Raw genomic sequence first — 14,519 nt, forward strand, 5'->3', positions numbered from 1 at the left:
AACAGAATAAAGATAAAATCTTGGAGAGCAGATTTAGAATAATCCTCCAAAAGGAGAAAGAGTCCTCAATACTGTTAAAGAGTGATATCTATATTACAAATAAATTTATAATAAGAACAACTGGCAAATTACTTTCGAAGTTAGGACAATTATACAAAGAATATATATATAAATCTGACAAATTAGAAAGGAAGACTAGTATAAAGTACTCAAAAAAAGCATTGGTGATACCCTAAAAATTTATGGCCCTAACATTAAGGGAATTCAAAAGCAAGATGAATTATATTTTGGGGAACTAAGCACAACAAAAATAAACAAAAAATTCCAGCTCTAAGTTAGATGTTAGAACATGGGAAGATACATCTTTGGTAGAATTATTTAACTCAGGAAAGTTAAAATGAGTAAGATTGATTTGAACAAACCCAGATCTTATGAACTTCATATATCTTACTAAGAAACACCCTGAAAGAAAAATAAAGACATTTATTAGAAAAATATAATTATAATTTGCATTTGTCTGATTGCTAATGATGTTGAAAATTTTTCATATATTTATTGATCATTCGTATTTCTTTTGAAAAGTGTCTGTTAAGTTCAATTGTCCATTTTTATTGGATTTTAGTGCTTAATTTTTTTAGGTTCTTTATATGGTTTCAATATTTCTCCTGTATCTGAGGAATAGCTGGAAAATATTTTCTCCCACTCTGTAGGGTTTCCAAACTTGATTCTTTTCTTCGCTACAAGAAGCTTTTAAATTTGACATCATCCCATTTATTAATTCTTGATTTTATTTCCTGAGCGTTGGGGGTCTTACTGAGGAAGCTTCTACCAGGATCTATATGTTGAAGAGCTGGTCCTATGTTTTCTTCTAGTAATTGCAAAGTTTCTGGTATAATTTCCAGATCTTTGATTCATCTTGAATTGAATCTTGTGCAGTGTGAGGGCTAGGTATCTAAGCTCGTTCTTCCACATATGAATATTCCATTTTCCCAGCACCATTTGTTTAAAAAGCTGTCTTTTCTCCAGCATTAGGTTTTTGGCATCTTTTAAAAATATAAGCTGGCTATAAGTGTGAGTATTTGTTTCTGTATCTTTTGTATTTATATTTCTGTACCTACCATTGTGATTTCATCTAACTCCAGTTAGAATGATCAATAATAGAAATAATAATAAATGCTGGTTAAGATGTAGGGAAAAAGAAACTCTTCTATACTGTTGGAGGGATTGCAAGTTAGTTCAACCATGACAGAGATCAGTATGGAGGTTCACCAAAAGACTAGAAATAGATCCACCATTTGACCCAGCTATAGTACTCCTTAGTATCTTTCCAAAAGAATTAGTCAGAATGCTATAGTGATAAATGCATATCCATGCTTATAACAGCGCAACCCACAATAGACAATTTATGGAACCAAGCTAGGTATCTGTCAATAGATAAATAGATAATAAAAATGTGATATATACACACACAGTGGAATTTTACTCAGCCATTAAGAAGAACAAAATTATGTCCTTTGCAGGAAAACGGATGGAACAAGAGAATATTACACTAAACAATATCAATCAGTCTCAGAAAGTCAAGACTAATATGTTTCCCCTCATGTGTTTGAGACTGAATGAGAATAGGAATTAAAAGGATAAATGAAGAGAGAAGCCAGTATAGAATAGTAGAAGATTGGGGCAGGGAAGTGGGAAGGGGGTAAAGGAGAATGGCTGAAGGCATCACTATGTCTCACTAATATGCACAGAGAGTGGGGTGGGATCTGGAGGGAACCATAACAAGTGCTGTGCTCAAGTGCTGTGAGCATGTATGTTTCTTTCACTTTGAACCTCACTTTGATGTATAATTACAATGGACCAATAATGGTTTTTAAAAGAGAAAAATATAAGTATGGACAAGAAAGCAAAGTAAAAATTTAAAAAGGCACTGAACTATAGTAAAAAAAAAAAGTTAACCCCTTTTTATTTTTTTTAATATTTTATTTTATGTATATGTGGAACATACTGAAAATGGTATACATTTAGACTATTCTTGGTGACCTCTCCCCTACCCATTCCCCTTACCCCCTCCCAACGAGTGTCCAGGTTAACCCCATTTTAATCCCTCTTCTTTTTTTTTTTTGGTGGTACTGGGGTTCCTGGAAGCCCTTCTACCTCCGGGCTACACTCCCAGACCTATTTTATATTTGGAAACAGGGTCTCTTAAGCCAGCGAGGCTGGCTCCGAACCAGCGCGATCCTCCTGTCTCTGCCTCCCAAGCGTGGGGATTACAAGCATGCGCCATTACGCCCGGCTAATCCCTCTTCTTTTATAGGAGTAAACTTTACTGAAAGTAACAGGTTTTCCAGGGAGGCAATCCTAAATATGGCAGAATAAGAGATGATTTCAGACAAATGTTAACTCAAGACTAAGAACACTCAAAAGCTGAGGAAAGACCATGGCTTCAGAAGGAAATGGCAGTGATCTTGGACTTCACTGAATCCCTGAGAACAGGAGGCCCAGAAACATGAAACTGCTTCAATTTAAAAAATCTACCAAAAGTTACACTCCAATTGGAAATGATGTGGTGATGGGGCAGGGGGAAGCTGTGTCCTTAAAGTAGGTCTTTTGGGTTTAAATAATCCTATAGTTAGAGGCTATAGCAGTCAGTAGGATCTAGGACTGAAAAATGCCATTTCTGAAAAAAAAAAAGGTGGCTGCTATGCCACCAGATAGCAGATAGGAAACCATCCTCCTTGCAGCATGGGGTGTAAAATCAGTGATTGAGAAGGAAAAGAATATTAAAATATTTGCAATACCTTACAAAAGAAAAGAACAGTTGCCTCACATACATTTTTATGACTGGTGTTATTGCCAGTGCAAACTTTCAAATATTGCAAGCGTGCAACACTCTCAGTAACCTCTTTGAGAATAACAACATTAACAGTAAGAATGATGATAATTAATTTCATATAACACTTACCAAGTGTCAAGCACTTGTATTAAGGACTTTACATATAATTCACTTCATCCTTGCAGCAACTTGTTATAGCAAATACTTTAATTCCTGTTTTGCTGATTAAGAAAATGATTCTCAAGGAATCTTAAGTTACCTGTCCAAAGTTATTATAGCACATGACATAACTGGAATTTGAGCTCTGGATCCCAAATCAGAGCACTTAACCAACATTTCATGCAGCCTCTTTGAGACAGCAGACAGTGTGCAGTGGTTAATTTTTCCCTCAGATATTACAAATACATGATGCTATAACTAATGTGTTCATGAGAGACTGACTGGTCAGCAGACTAGACTGCCTGGCATCCTGAAAAGACTGACAGGAAGGATGCTTCCTCTTACTTGCTGCCCTTCTCTCACTTTCTGCTATGTTCTTTGGTTCTGGATTATGCCAGGTTAGGGTCCTGGAAATAGCATTTTTGTGAAATGACTACATTTGCTATGATTGGCTTCTGTTTTGAATGTTCTGGATGTGGGGTTGATGTGGTGATAATAATTTAATTTGTTTGGGTGTAAGGGCCATGAAAAAGTTTATGTAGACCTAATTCAACTTCTGAGGTTCGGAGGGATGACACCCACTCCAGGAGCCCAGACAGCAGTTGCTGGAGGAATTCCAGCTCAAATCAAGCATCCAAAAGACATCTGGTTGACACTAGAAAGAATAGATTTTAGAAGGACCTTAAATTCTTTGCACTCTAATGTATGGAGTTTGAAGTTTTATTGGATTTTAACTCGCAAAGGTAAGATTATTTGATTTTAGATTTAAATTCTGTGTTTACTTAAATATTTTATGCTTTCATTTCTTTAGGACTTGATCTTTGAATTTTAATTTCTCTACACATAAAAAACATTGGCAATGGACATCTTGTGCATCAGGGAGTTTCCCTCTTACCCCCTCCCATCACACTCAGTTAGGTTGTCTTATTTGCTCATTTAAGGCAAAATCAATCAAAAGCTAAACATGAGAAAGAAGGAGAGGGGAGGGAAGGGGGTGGGAAATGGGGAAAGGCTGAGTGATGTGCGCATCTATGCCTCTACCATCTTCTACTCCATTAAGATATATGACTACAGTGCACCAATAAAAAAAAAATGATAATGGGCATGAGTCAACATTCAAATTCAAGAGTATCTCTATGTTATTGGAATCTTATTTATGAAATATGATAATCCTATACTTCATCTCATTATAGAATCTTGGAAGAGTTTATCAGAAAATACTATGTATTTTTATAGTATTTATAGTAGCCATTTTGAATAGTGCTGGTAGGCATAATTGGGAGTGGGAAATAGACCAGGAAGTGAGTATTCAGTGTGACACCAAATTGTCTTAGTCTTGATGTCATTTATATACTAGTCAAACTGACTTTAGAACCACTGGAGTAAATTTTACATTATTAAGACTCCCCCCCAAAAAAAATACAAAACCAGGGTATGGTTATTGGAATGGCAGCCTCATAATCATCCTTAAGGAACCATAGAAGAGAGAGTGACTCCTCTGGTTCACCACACTATAACAATTAGCCAGAGAAGAGACTAAAAGGTGGAGGAAGGGGGAAAGTTGGGAAATGTTAGGAAGAATGGGAATGTTATTTAAAAACTCCTTCAAAACAGGACATTATCTACATAACATCAAATACTTTATATGATTGGTAAATAGGGGAATGATGCCAGAACAATAAGGAAGTTTGGTTGAAAAATAAGTGCATTTTCCTAAGCAAACAAGCTGGAAAGAGTAGTAGGAGACCTGTATCCTTTAGCAGAAAAGAACAAAGCCTTAGTGTGCACTGCACTGAGGTTCCCACCCCAGAAAGGTGGTGCACCCTGGCCTTGCAGGACTCTGAGTTTTACGCCCTCCAATGCCTTCCCTCAAAGACCCCACTGGCCCAAAGCTCAGGCCCCTTCCATCTGCACTGTGTCACATGCCATTCCTGTGCAGCACTGATATCCTCTGAAGTAGCACCCTGAGCTGCCTACACAGGCTGCTTCCATTACGTCTGAAGTTAGTAATCATTATTTTAGATACTGTTCTGGTTCTAAAGGTGCAGAGAATTTGAATAGTCTTCCTTATTCTGTTTTTCCCATAGCTCTGTTACTCAAGGAGGCCTGCCTGACTTGCCAAGTGTATTTTGTATGTGTGCATTGTGTACTAGCATGTTGACTAGTATACCAGATTCTCCAGGAATCTGGCGTCTACACAGTAGGCAGTTACTTGCTACTCTTGAAAGGACAGATCTATATAGGATGCATAAGGAAGAAACCTTCTTACATATAATATATACATTTCTTTATTAAAATTATGTATGGTTTAGAAATTTAAGCATAAGCGATTTGCAAATTCTGTGGATCTTTTTTAAGGCTTTTACTAGATTGGACAATGAAAAAGCAGTATAATGTTGAGGCAAATGTTCTCATTTCTCATAGCAAAGGAGGAAAACTTCAAAATATATATAATTCCAAAAAAAATGAACAAATAGGAATTTTTTATTTTGTGTATCTGTTGCTTTTAGTTCTTGGTACAATTGCACTTCTAATCTGTATATATAAATAAAATGTAATTAATGTGACAGACTTATGAAATGAATTTTAAATAAATAGTAAATAAATTTTTCTAATCTGATATAAATCAAGAAAAAAGTTATATTGTCAAATCAAGAGTATCAGCACTTGTTTGCTTAAGTTAAAAGATAGTTTTCAAAAAATACTTGACCTTTCCCAAGTTAGGGTTCAGAAGACCTTCATGAATAACAGTTTAGGTACTCTAATCACTGGATGCACAAAAGCACGATTACAAATGAAGGAAAGGAAAATAAAAAACCTAAGATCAAGTGACTATTGACTGGAAGCTCCTCCAATAGGATTAGCTTTTTTTTTTAAGTATTTTAAATCCAGTGAACTTGTAATGCTTCTACATGTTAGTAGCTGCACAGGCTAATTTCAACTGGCATAAGCTTTTATAAGTATGCAAAAACACGGGGCAAGGCATGCATTAAAATGTGATAATAGCACACTTCTGGGATATGTGAAGCATGAGACATGAATCTGAATGCCTCTGGCAGCCATGAAGTATCACGCCTCAGAGTGCTTTTTTGTTTTGATAAGAAATTCTGTCATACTATATTTGGAAAAGGAAAAAATCAACTTTATAAATATAAATCTTTCATCTTAACCAAGGTTCCTGATGATTAAATTTTATCTGTCTACTCAAATAAAACTTTTTAATTTCAGGTGAGTTGGAAATAATTTAAGGCCAGATAGGGTCTTAACAAAATGTGATGCTTCTTATTTTATTAATACAAGCATAAGAGTACTTATAAAATATTATAGATCATAAAGAAAAGGTCATTAAGAATGATGGAGCCAGGTGTGGTGGTAATCCCAGTACCTGGGAAGCTGAGACAGGAAGAGCACAGGTTCACAGAAGGCTCAGCAACTTAGCAAGGCCCTGTTTCAAAATAAAATGGAGCTGGGGATGAAACTCGGAAGTAGAATGCCTCTGTTCCACAAAACAAATGAGTCTGTGAGTAAGTAAGTAAGTAAATAAGAAATTATGGCAGTTGAAACCTGAATGTAAGAAAGAAAAAAATCCATATTAATAATATTCTTACCTGCTCCTGTATCACACATGTTTTAAGGCAAATAACTTTAATCCGTCTAGATAATGGGAAGATGTATATAGAAGTTTTGACAATTTCAAATGGAAAATTTAATAAAATGTAAAATAATTCTGATATCTAATACAAGTATTAAAATGGCTAAGAAAAATAGATTTACTTTCTATGTAAATAAACATATATAGAATCCTTAGCCACAAAATGTGAGATTTAAATAACATGTATCAAAATATCACAGTAATCAATCAATAAGTTTTAATTATGGGTGATAGATCAAGGAAAAATTATACAGCACACATGAAGGAATTAGAAATAAATGAAAATATCCAGTGTAGCCCCATGGTTAAATCACCGTAGTTGTTTTCACCTAATCTTACAGCTAAATTTGTATTAGATAATATCTTGGCCTTCCTCAGCCATGGATTTAAAGTTCAGGTGAAGTGATAGGACTATCATAGTGGCATGTTTAAATCTACAAATGTGGAATTCATCGTATTTTTTTTAGGGAATAAAAAACAGAATTTTTAGAATGATATAACATAGAAACCTCATGATTTGATAAAGACATAAAACGAAAATGGTTTAAAGCATATTAAACATTTAAAATTTTAAAAAAATCTCAATCTGAGCATATCATAGCACAGTTTCTCTTTAGAACATACTCCATAAAAACTGGCTATTAACTGAGACAGGAGGATTGAAGTTTGTGGACATCCTCAGCTACTTAGTGAGGCCCTTTGCAACTCAGTGAGACACTGTTTTAAAATAAAGAATAAAAATTAGGGCTTGGGGTGTAGCTAGGAGGTAGAATGCCCCTGGGTTCCATTCCCATTACCACAAAAAAGAAACTGGCTATTAAATTATTAATAATGTATTGATAGCTTTTTTAGTTATGACTTACTAGGGATAAAATATCTGTCAACTTTTTTAAAAAGCCAAACTTGTATAATACCCTTAATACCCTTTGTATGATCCCTTTGTGTGAGTATCATATGTATCCATTATAATTAAACTGCTTCCCTTTTAAGTGTTTAAAGTAAAAACAAAATTATAGATATCCCCTCCAAAATATGATCATATGGCTTACAAAATCTTTGACACTTACCTTTTGAAATATCTTCAACTTTTCTACCATATAAATCATAAAGATATCTGGCTGGTACATCTAGATTCATTCTTGTTGTGCAAGTATCTAAAACCTACATAAGAAAAAAATCTGTAAATAATTTATCACAGTAAGCTCTGGTTAAATTGAATAAACACTAAAAGTCCTTTCTATATTATAGAGCTATTAAATGATGTTATAGAATAAAATAGAATAAACTAATTCTAAGATATGAAGTAAAAAAGTTAAAATTGTCAGGTCTGAATTGTATTTTTAAAAATACATATGTATTAACAAGAAAAAAATATGTGAGAGGGGAAGGAAGGAAGGAAAGAAAGAAGGCAGGTAACATATATTAAATAAAGATTACTATTTGAAAATGACAGAACTTTAGAACTCTGATTAATTTTTGTATTATTCTTGTTTTTGCTTTTTATATTATTCTTGCAAGTGTTTATATTTTTCTTGCCTTTTCAATTTATTTTATAATGAAAGCATACTGCTTTTTAAATTATATTTTAAGGCACTTTCCTTTCCTTACCTTTTTTTCTTAAGTACTGGGAATTGAACCCAGGGGTATTTATCTCTGAACTACACCTCCAGTCCTATTTTTTATTTTTATTTTGAATCGGGATCTCACTAAGTAGTTGGAGCTGGCTGTGAACCTGTGATCCTCCTGTCTCAGCCTCCCAAGTACTGGGATTACAAGCATACACCTCCATGCCCGGCTTCTTTAGCTTTTAAATTCTTTCCAGAAAGTTGTTCAAGCACATCATCTTCCCTTACACCAATTTTTTCTTTTTTGTGTGTGAAAGAAAAACTTTAATTGCTGTTGCAAAAAACATCCGTATGAAGTAGAAATTGCTTTCAATAACATTAGTAGAGAATATGTTCTAGAAAGTGGAGGTAAGTGGATGTAAAATTCTGGCAGCAATTTAAAAAACAGTCCCAGATGGTTAGGCTGAGGCCACACCTAATGAGGACGAAAGCCTTGTCTGTGGGGAATTTTAGATGATACCTGAAGAAATATTACACTGTGCATAAACCGAATTGAATTGTTTTCACAAGTGTTGTAAAGTTTCATATAGTAAAAAGTTTTTTCTACATGCATTTCAATTTCACAGCAAGAGTGGCATAGAATACCTAAACACAGAAGAGAGCATTCATGCAAGATATCTAACTCCTTGATATAATAATGCATACACTTCAAAATGATTACACTATCATTACATCTAGGGCTTTCTGCAACTACATGGTGGTGGTCATGGAAAGCACGGCCCCCAGTATCGACATCTAGAAAGCAGCCACCACCATCTATTTGTGTTCTCTTTTTGCGTTTTTTCTTCATTTTTCTTAATCAACTCTGCTGTTGTTGCTGCTTCTTAGCAAAACTGGTAAAAACAAAATTGTAATCGTTGAACATAGCACTCTGGCAATCAAGACGTTTAAAACCTTCAATCTTCTGGGGTGAAGAAAGCACTGTGCGACATTTAGAACTGATTAACAAATAAGGTGGTCACAAATTTTCCTGGCTTGAAGACTTCCACAACTTTCCTGATCAGGTCATCATATGAGGTCTGACTTAAGTTTGTTTCAAAGCTAACATAAGAAAATTCTGGTTCTGGAGTGATGTGAATAGTCCAATAAGTTCCATCGGATTTCATCCCATTCATTGAATACCCACAAGGATTGAACAGTGTGGCATCAATGACAGAACCTGGTATCAGGTCACGAATTCCACTCTCACGAGTGACATCCTTTGCAGTAACACCATCTTTCATGTAGAACTGGTCCATAACTGCTGGGTCAAGCTCACTCATCAAAATTTCCAGGGTTTGATCTGGCTGACTGATGACCCGACTCTCTGGAAAATCCAGAGTATACAAGTACCAACAGTCAGAATTCATACGTCCCATACAATACGCTGCTCCATTTGGGAAAATTGCATTCAGAAACTCTATTTCTTCCTGGAAATTTCCGTGTGGGTACCCTTGGTAAGAAGGCTTCATGAAATTCTTACGAGAATAAAAGAAGCTTTGAATTGAGTCAAACCCACTGTAATCCCTAGCAAGCTTCAACAGAGGAACCAGTGCTTTCAGCAAGAGGGTGGTACCACATGTCTTCAAAATGAAACGTCTCTTGGAGACAAACATGCTACTCTGAGTACATAAGCTTCCTGCTTGTCAGTTTTGGTCACACTTATGATTGAACATTGCACATCCTTCAGAAGTACATCCCATTCGGATCTTGGGATAGTGCGAAGATCCCCGGATCCTTGGTTTGTGTCGGGTTGCTGCCGGGAGAACCAAACCTCCAGCAGCTTCTCGGTCCCTTCGAAAAAATGTGCAGCTTCCATCACCGTGAGACTAGCGAACAACCAACAACCACAGAAAATCAACTAAATTAAATCTCTTCTCCTGCCACCGCCACCGCTGCGGATTGTTCCAGCTGTGTTACTAAAGTTCAGGTTCCTTTTTTTTTTTTTTGGCTATAATTTTATATTAAATTTTTTTAAAAAAAGATTAATAAAATTTTCCCGGCTTTTTTTTTGTGAGCGAAAGTTGAACGTGAGTCTGTTGGAAATAGAGGCAGATACAGTTCAGTCTCTTGTAGTCCGTTGCTTTAGAGAGAGTAGAGCGAGCGCTAGCTTATGTCACCGGCCATACTGTGTAAGCCCCAATTTTTTCTTTTCTTTTGTTTTGTTTCTGTTCGTGGATAACTTTGGCTACACACAGCTTGCAAAACCCTAACTGTGGGTGAACATCAACTTCCACTCGCTGCCAGAGAGAGTCACACAATTGAACATATCGGCATTCACTTTATTTTACCAACCTCTATGGTCCCTCAGTATTGCCCAGTCACTTCTAACTTCTTTGATCAAATCTCTCTCCCACTTTCCACAGTGAGCATTTCCAAACCATCTCTTGTCTTCTATCCCACCTATCCTCCTCTTCTCTACTTCCCTTCTCATTATCAGCAGAGGACATGACTTCCTGCATCAGAGGGAGAACTTAAGCCTCATCTTTCTGTTACCAAACTGTAAACCTCCTTACTTACACAGTCATCCTCTCTTTTTTGCCTCTAGTTATATTCCAGGAGTCCCCATTTCTATCTAATGCCAATATTCTACTGTGCTTTCAATGATGTTTACTCTCAGTTTTTAATTTTTATTTATTTTTGTTGTTGTTACTGTAGATTGAACCCAGGAATATTCTACCTATAAGCTATACCCCAACCCTATTTTTAAATTTTTTTTGTTTACATAGGGTCTCACTAAATTGCTGAAGGTCCTCACTAAGTTGTTGAGGCTGGCTTTGAATCTGCAATCCTCAAGTCTCAGCCTCTCCAGTTATCAGGATTGCAGAACTGTGCCACCACGCCTGGCTTTCTTCATCTTTTAAAGGGGTGCATATTACCCATTATTTATTCTCCTTCAAGTATATTCAACTACTCCATAACTAGATTTTTCCAATTGACACTCAAACATGGACACGGAGAAGTGGGAACTCTAATAAATTGTTGGTGGGATTGCAAACTAGTGCAACCATGTTGGAAGGATTATGGAGGATTCTCATAAAAATAGGAACAAACCTACTATATGATCCAGCAATACAGTTTCTGGGTATCTACACCCCAAAATGGAAAACAAACTACCAAACTAATGCATACATATTTATGTTCATACCCACAAAATTCACAATTGCCAAACTATGGAACCAGACAAGATGTCCATCAACAGATGAATGGATTACAAAACTATGGGATGTACACAATGGAATTTTACACAGCCACAAAGAAAAACACAATTATTTCATTTACAGGAAAATGGATGGAACTGGAGTACATTATGCTAAGTGAGATTAGTCAGCCACAAAAAGTAAGAAATCAGATGCTCTCTCTATTAAGATAGAAAGAAATAGAGTCATAGAAGGAACTCTAGACTAAGAAGAAGAAATAATAGATGAGCAAATAAGGCAGCCTAACTAAAGGAGATGGGAGGAGGGAAGAGAGAAATTCCCTAATGTATATGCTGTGCATTCATAAACATATCAATCAGTAAGTCAAATATGAGAAAGAGAGAGGGGGAGGGAATGGGATGGGAATTGGGGAAGGGCTAAATAAGTGATGTGATCAGGTATGCCTCAACCACCTCATACCCTATTAAGATGTATGACTACAATGCACCAATAGTTTTTTTTAAAAAAAAAAACAAGTTTTTAAAAGCAAAATATGCTCCAAAAAAGTTAAAAAATCAAGATACTGTAAATCAAAACTACATTGAGATTCCATCTAACCCTAGTTAGATGGCAATCATCAAGAATAGAAACAATAATAAATAATACTGGTTAAGATGTGAGGAAATAGAAACCCTTATACACTGTTGATAGGATTGCAAATTAGTGCAACCACTGTGGAGATCAACATGGAGATAACTCAGAAGACTGGGAATGGAACCACCATATGATCCAACCATACCACTCCTGGGTATATTTTAAAAGGAATTAAAGCCAGAATATTACAGAGATTTATGCATATCCATGTTCACAGCAGCACAATTTACAATAGCCAAATTATGGAAACAGCCTAGGTGTCCATGAACAGAATAATGAATTATAAAATTGTGGTATATACACATGACACACCATAAAGAAGAATGCAATGATGTCATTTGCAGGAAAATGGGATAGAACTAGAATATATTATGGTAAGTGAGATTAGTTACAGAAAATGAGAGTTATATGATTCAAATCTGTGGAAGCTAGAAAGAAATTGGGATAAAAAAGGAACTCTGCATAAAGGAGAAGAAACCCCAGTGAAGTAATGGAGGGGGTCTAGGGGAAAAGGGGCAGAGGAACTTAATGAAGAAAACACTTCAGATGAGGCCGTGAACATACATGAGATTACAAATGCCAATCATGTATGGGTAAGAGGAGGGAAGGAGTGGGGTGGGATCCCAGGGAAGCTGACCAAGTGATGTATGCATGTATGTTCCTGTCATGCTGAACTTAATTGTGTTGTATAATTACAATACACCAATATAAATATATTTTAAAATATACTTATGTTTGAGATAAAACAAACAGGGATTCTAAATGTTTCATTGTAATGAAATGATAAATGTTTGGCCTGATTTAAATATTACACATTACATATATGTGTGAAAATATCACATGATATCTCATTAAAGGTACAGTTTTTGTTTATATGTATTAAAGAATTTTTAAAAGAAAAGTTATTATAATTAATAAAGCCCAAGTTAAATTTTTTTTTTTTTTTTTTTTTTTTTTTTTTTTTGGTGGTACTGGGATCCCTGGAAACCCTTCTACTTCCAGGCTACACTCCCAGACCTATTTTATATTTTTACTTGGAAACAGGGTCTCTTAAGCCAGTGAGGCTGGCTTCGAATCTGTGTGATCCTCCTGTTTCTGCCACCCAAGTGCCGGGATTACAAGCGTGCACCACCACGCCCAGCAAGCCCAAGTTAAAAAAAAAAAAAAAAAAAAAAAAAAAAAAATTTTTTTTTTTTTTTTTTTTTTGCGGGTCTGGGGATGGAACCCAGAGGCATTCGACCTCTGAGCTACACCCCTAGTCCTATATTTTTATTCTTTATTTTGAAACCGGGTCTCACTGAGTTGCAGAGGGCCTCACTAAGTAGCTGAGGCTGGCTGCGAACCGTGATCCTCCGGTCTCAGCCTCCTAAATGCTGGGATTACAAGTGTGCACCACCACGCCTGGCCCAAGTAAAAATTTTAACAAAAGAAATAATGAAGTTGTCGTCCAATTGTGTTCTTTTACAAAACTGATATATAGCTGTTTTAATTTCTTTGCATTTCTTCATAAATTTTAGAAATTGTAAATTTCTGCAAAGAAAAAGAGCTTGTAGAATTTTTTCTTTTCTTTTTTTATGTATTGGTACTGGGGATTAAACCTGGGACATTCTACTTCCAAGCTACACCCCTATCCCCTCCTCACACTCTTTTAAAAAAAAACAGACAAAATTTTAGTAGAGTGAGGAAAAGAACCTGAGGGAGGCATGAGGTGGGAGAAAGACGTGAAGAGAGAAACACTGCAATGGACGTGATGTGTACACACAAATTTATCAACGCCAATCACAGGATCCTGAACAGGAAGGTGGGGAGGGAGAACTGAGTGGAAACTGGGGGAGGACTCACAGAGAGCTGTGTGCATGCATGCCTCTATCACCTTAAACTTACTCAAGATGTATGATTACAATGCACCAATAAAAATAATTAATTGAAAAAGAAAGTAATTATAATAGAAAGAGACAAAAATTATAATAAAAAAGGACAAAGTCCATCTAGGTTGCTGAAAGTCTCACTACATTTCTGAGGCTATCTTTGAACTTTCTATTCTCCAGCCTCTAAGTACTGGAATTACAAGCCTGGCAAGCTTGCTGGAATTTTGATGAATATTGTGTCGATGGTATAGACTGATTTGCAGAAAACTCACATCTTAATAATATTGCTTCTTCTGGTACAAAGGCTTGCTACATCTCTTGGCCCTTCTAAATTTCTCTCAGTTATTATTTGTTTTCCTCATCTTGCACATGTTATGTTAAATGAATATCAAAGCATTTCACATCTTTGGACATTTTCGTGTCGCTTTTAAATTTCATTTCTTAATTAGTTGCCACTGTTATATAAAACTATACTGACCTTGTATCCTGCAACCTTTATTAGTTTATTCCTTGGTTCTACTAGCTTTTATGTAGATTCTTTAAGATGTTTTATGCCATTTGTTTATAGACATGTTTTTCATCTTCTCTATAAATAAAATAGCTATACTT

General features: G+C 35.7%; 2 protein-coding genes across 2 annotated transcripts in view; both read right to left on the reverse strand.

Annotated features, from left to right (window-relative positions):
* The window catches only part of DCDC1 (doublecortin domain containing 1), a gene marked incomplete at both ends in the record, with an annotated part of 459,856 nt that overhangs the window by 396,693 nt on the left and 48,644 nt on the right, over window positions 1-14,519 (reverse strand). The window contains one exon of the mRNA XM_080690535.1: window positions 7,712-7,805. Coding sequence (XP_080546661.1) covers window positions 7,712-7,805 — 94 coding nt within the window. The remainder of the gene's footprint in view (window positions 1-7,711; window positions 7,806-14,519) is intronic.
* Window positions 9,069-10,067, reverse strand: LOC308277560 (S-adenosylmethionine decarboxylase proenzyme-like; the record flags this gene model as incomplete). Its single annotated transcript, XM_080716783.1, is given in 3 exon segments — window positions 9,069-9,207; window positions 9,209-9,870; window positions 9,945-10,067. Coding segments are annotated over 3 exon segments (924 nt in total).

Source organism: Muscardinus avellanarius, assembly GCF_963383645.1.
Source record: "Muscardinus avellanarius genome assembly, chromosome: 1".
NCBI classification, from domain to species: Eukaryota; Metazoa; Chordata; class Mammalia; order Rodentia; family Gliridae; genus Muscardinus; species Muscardinus avellanarius.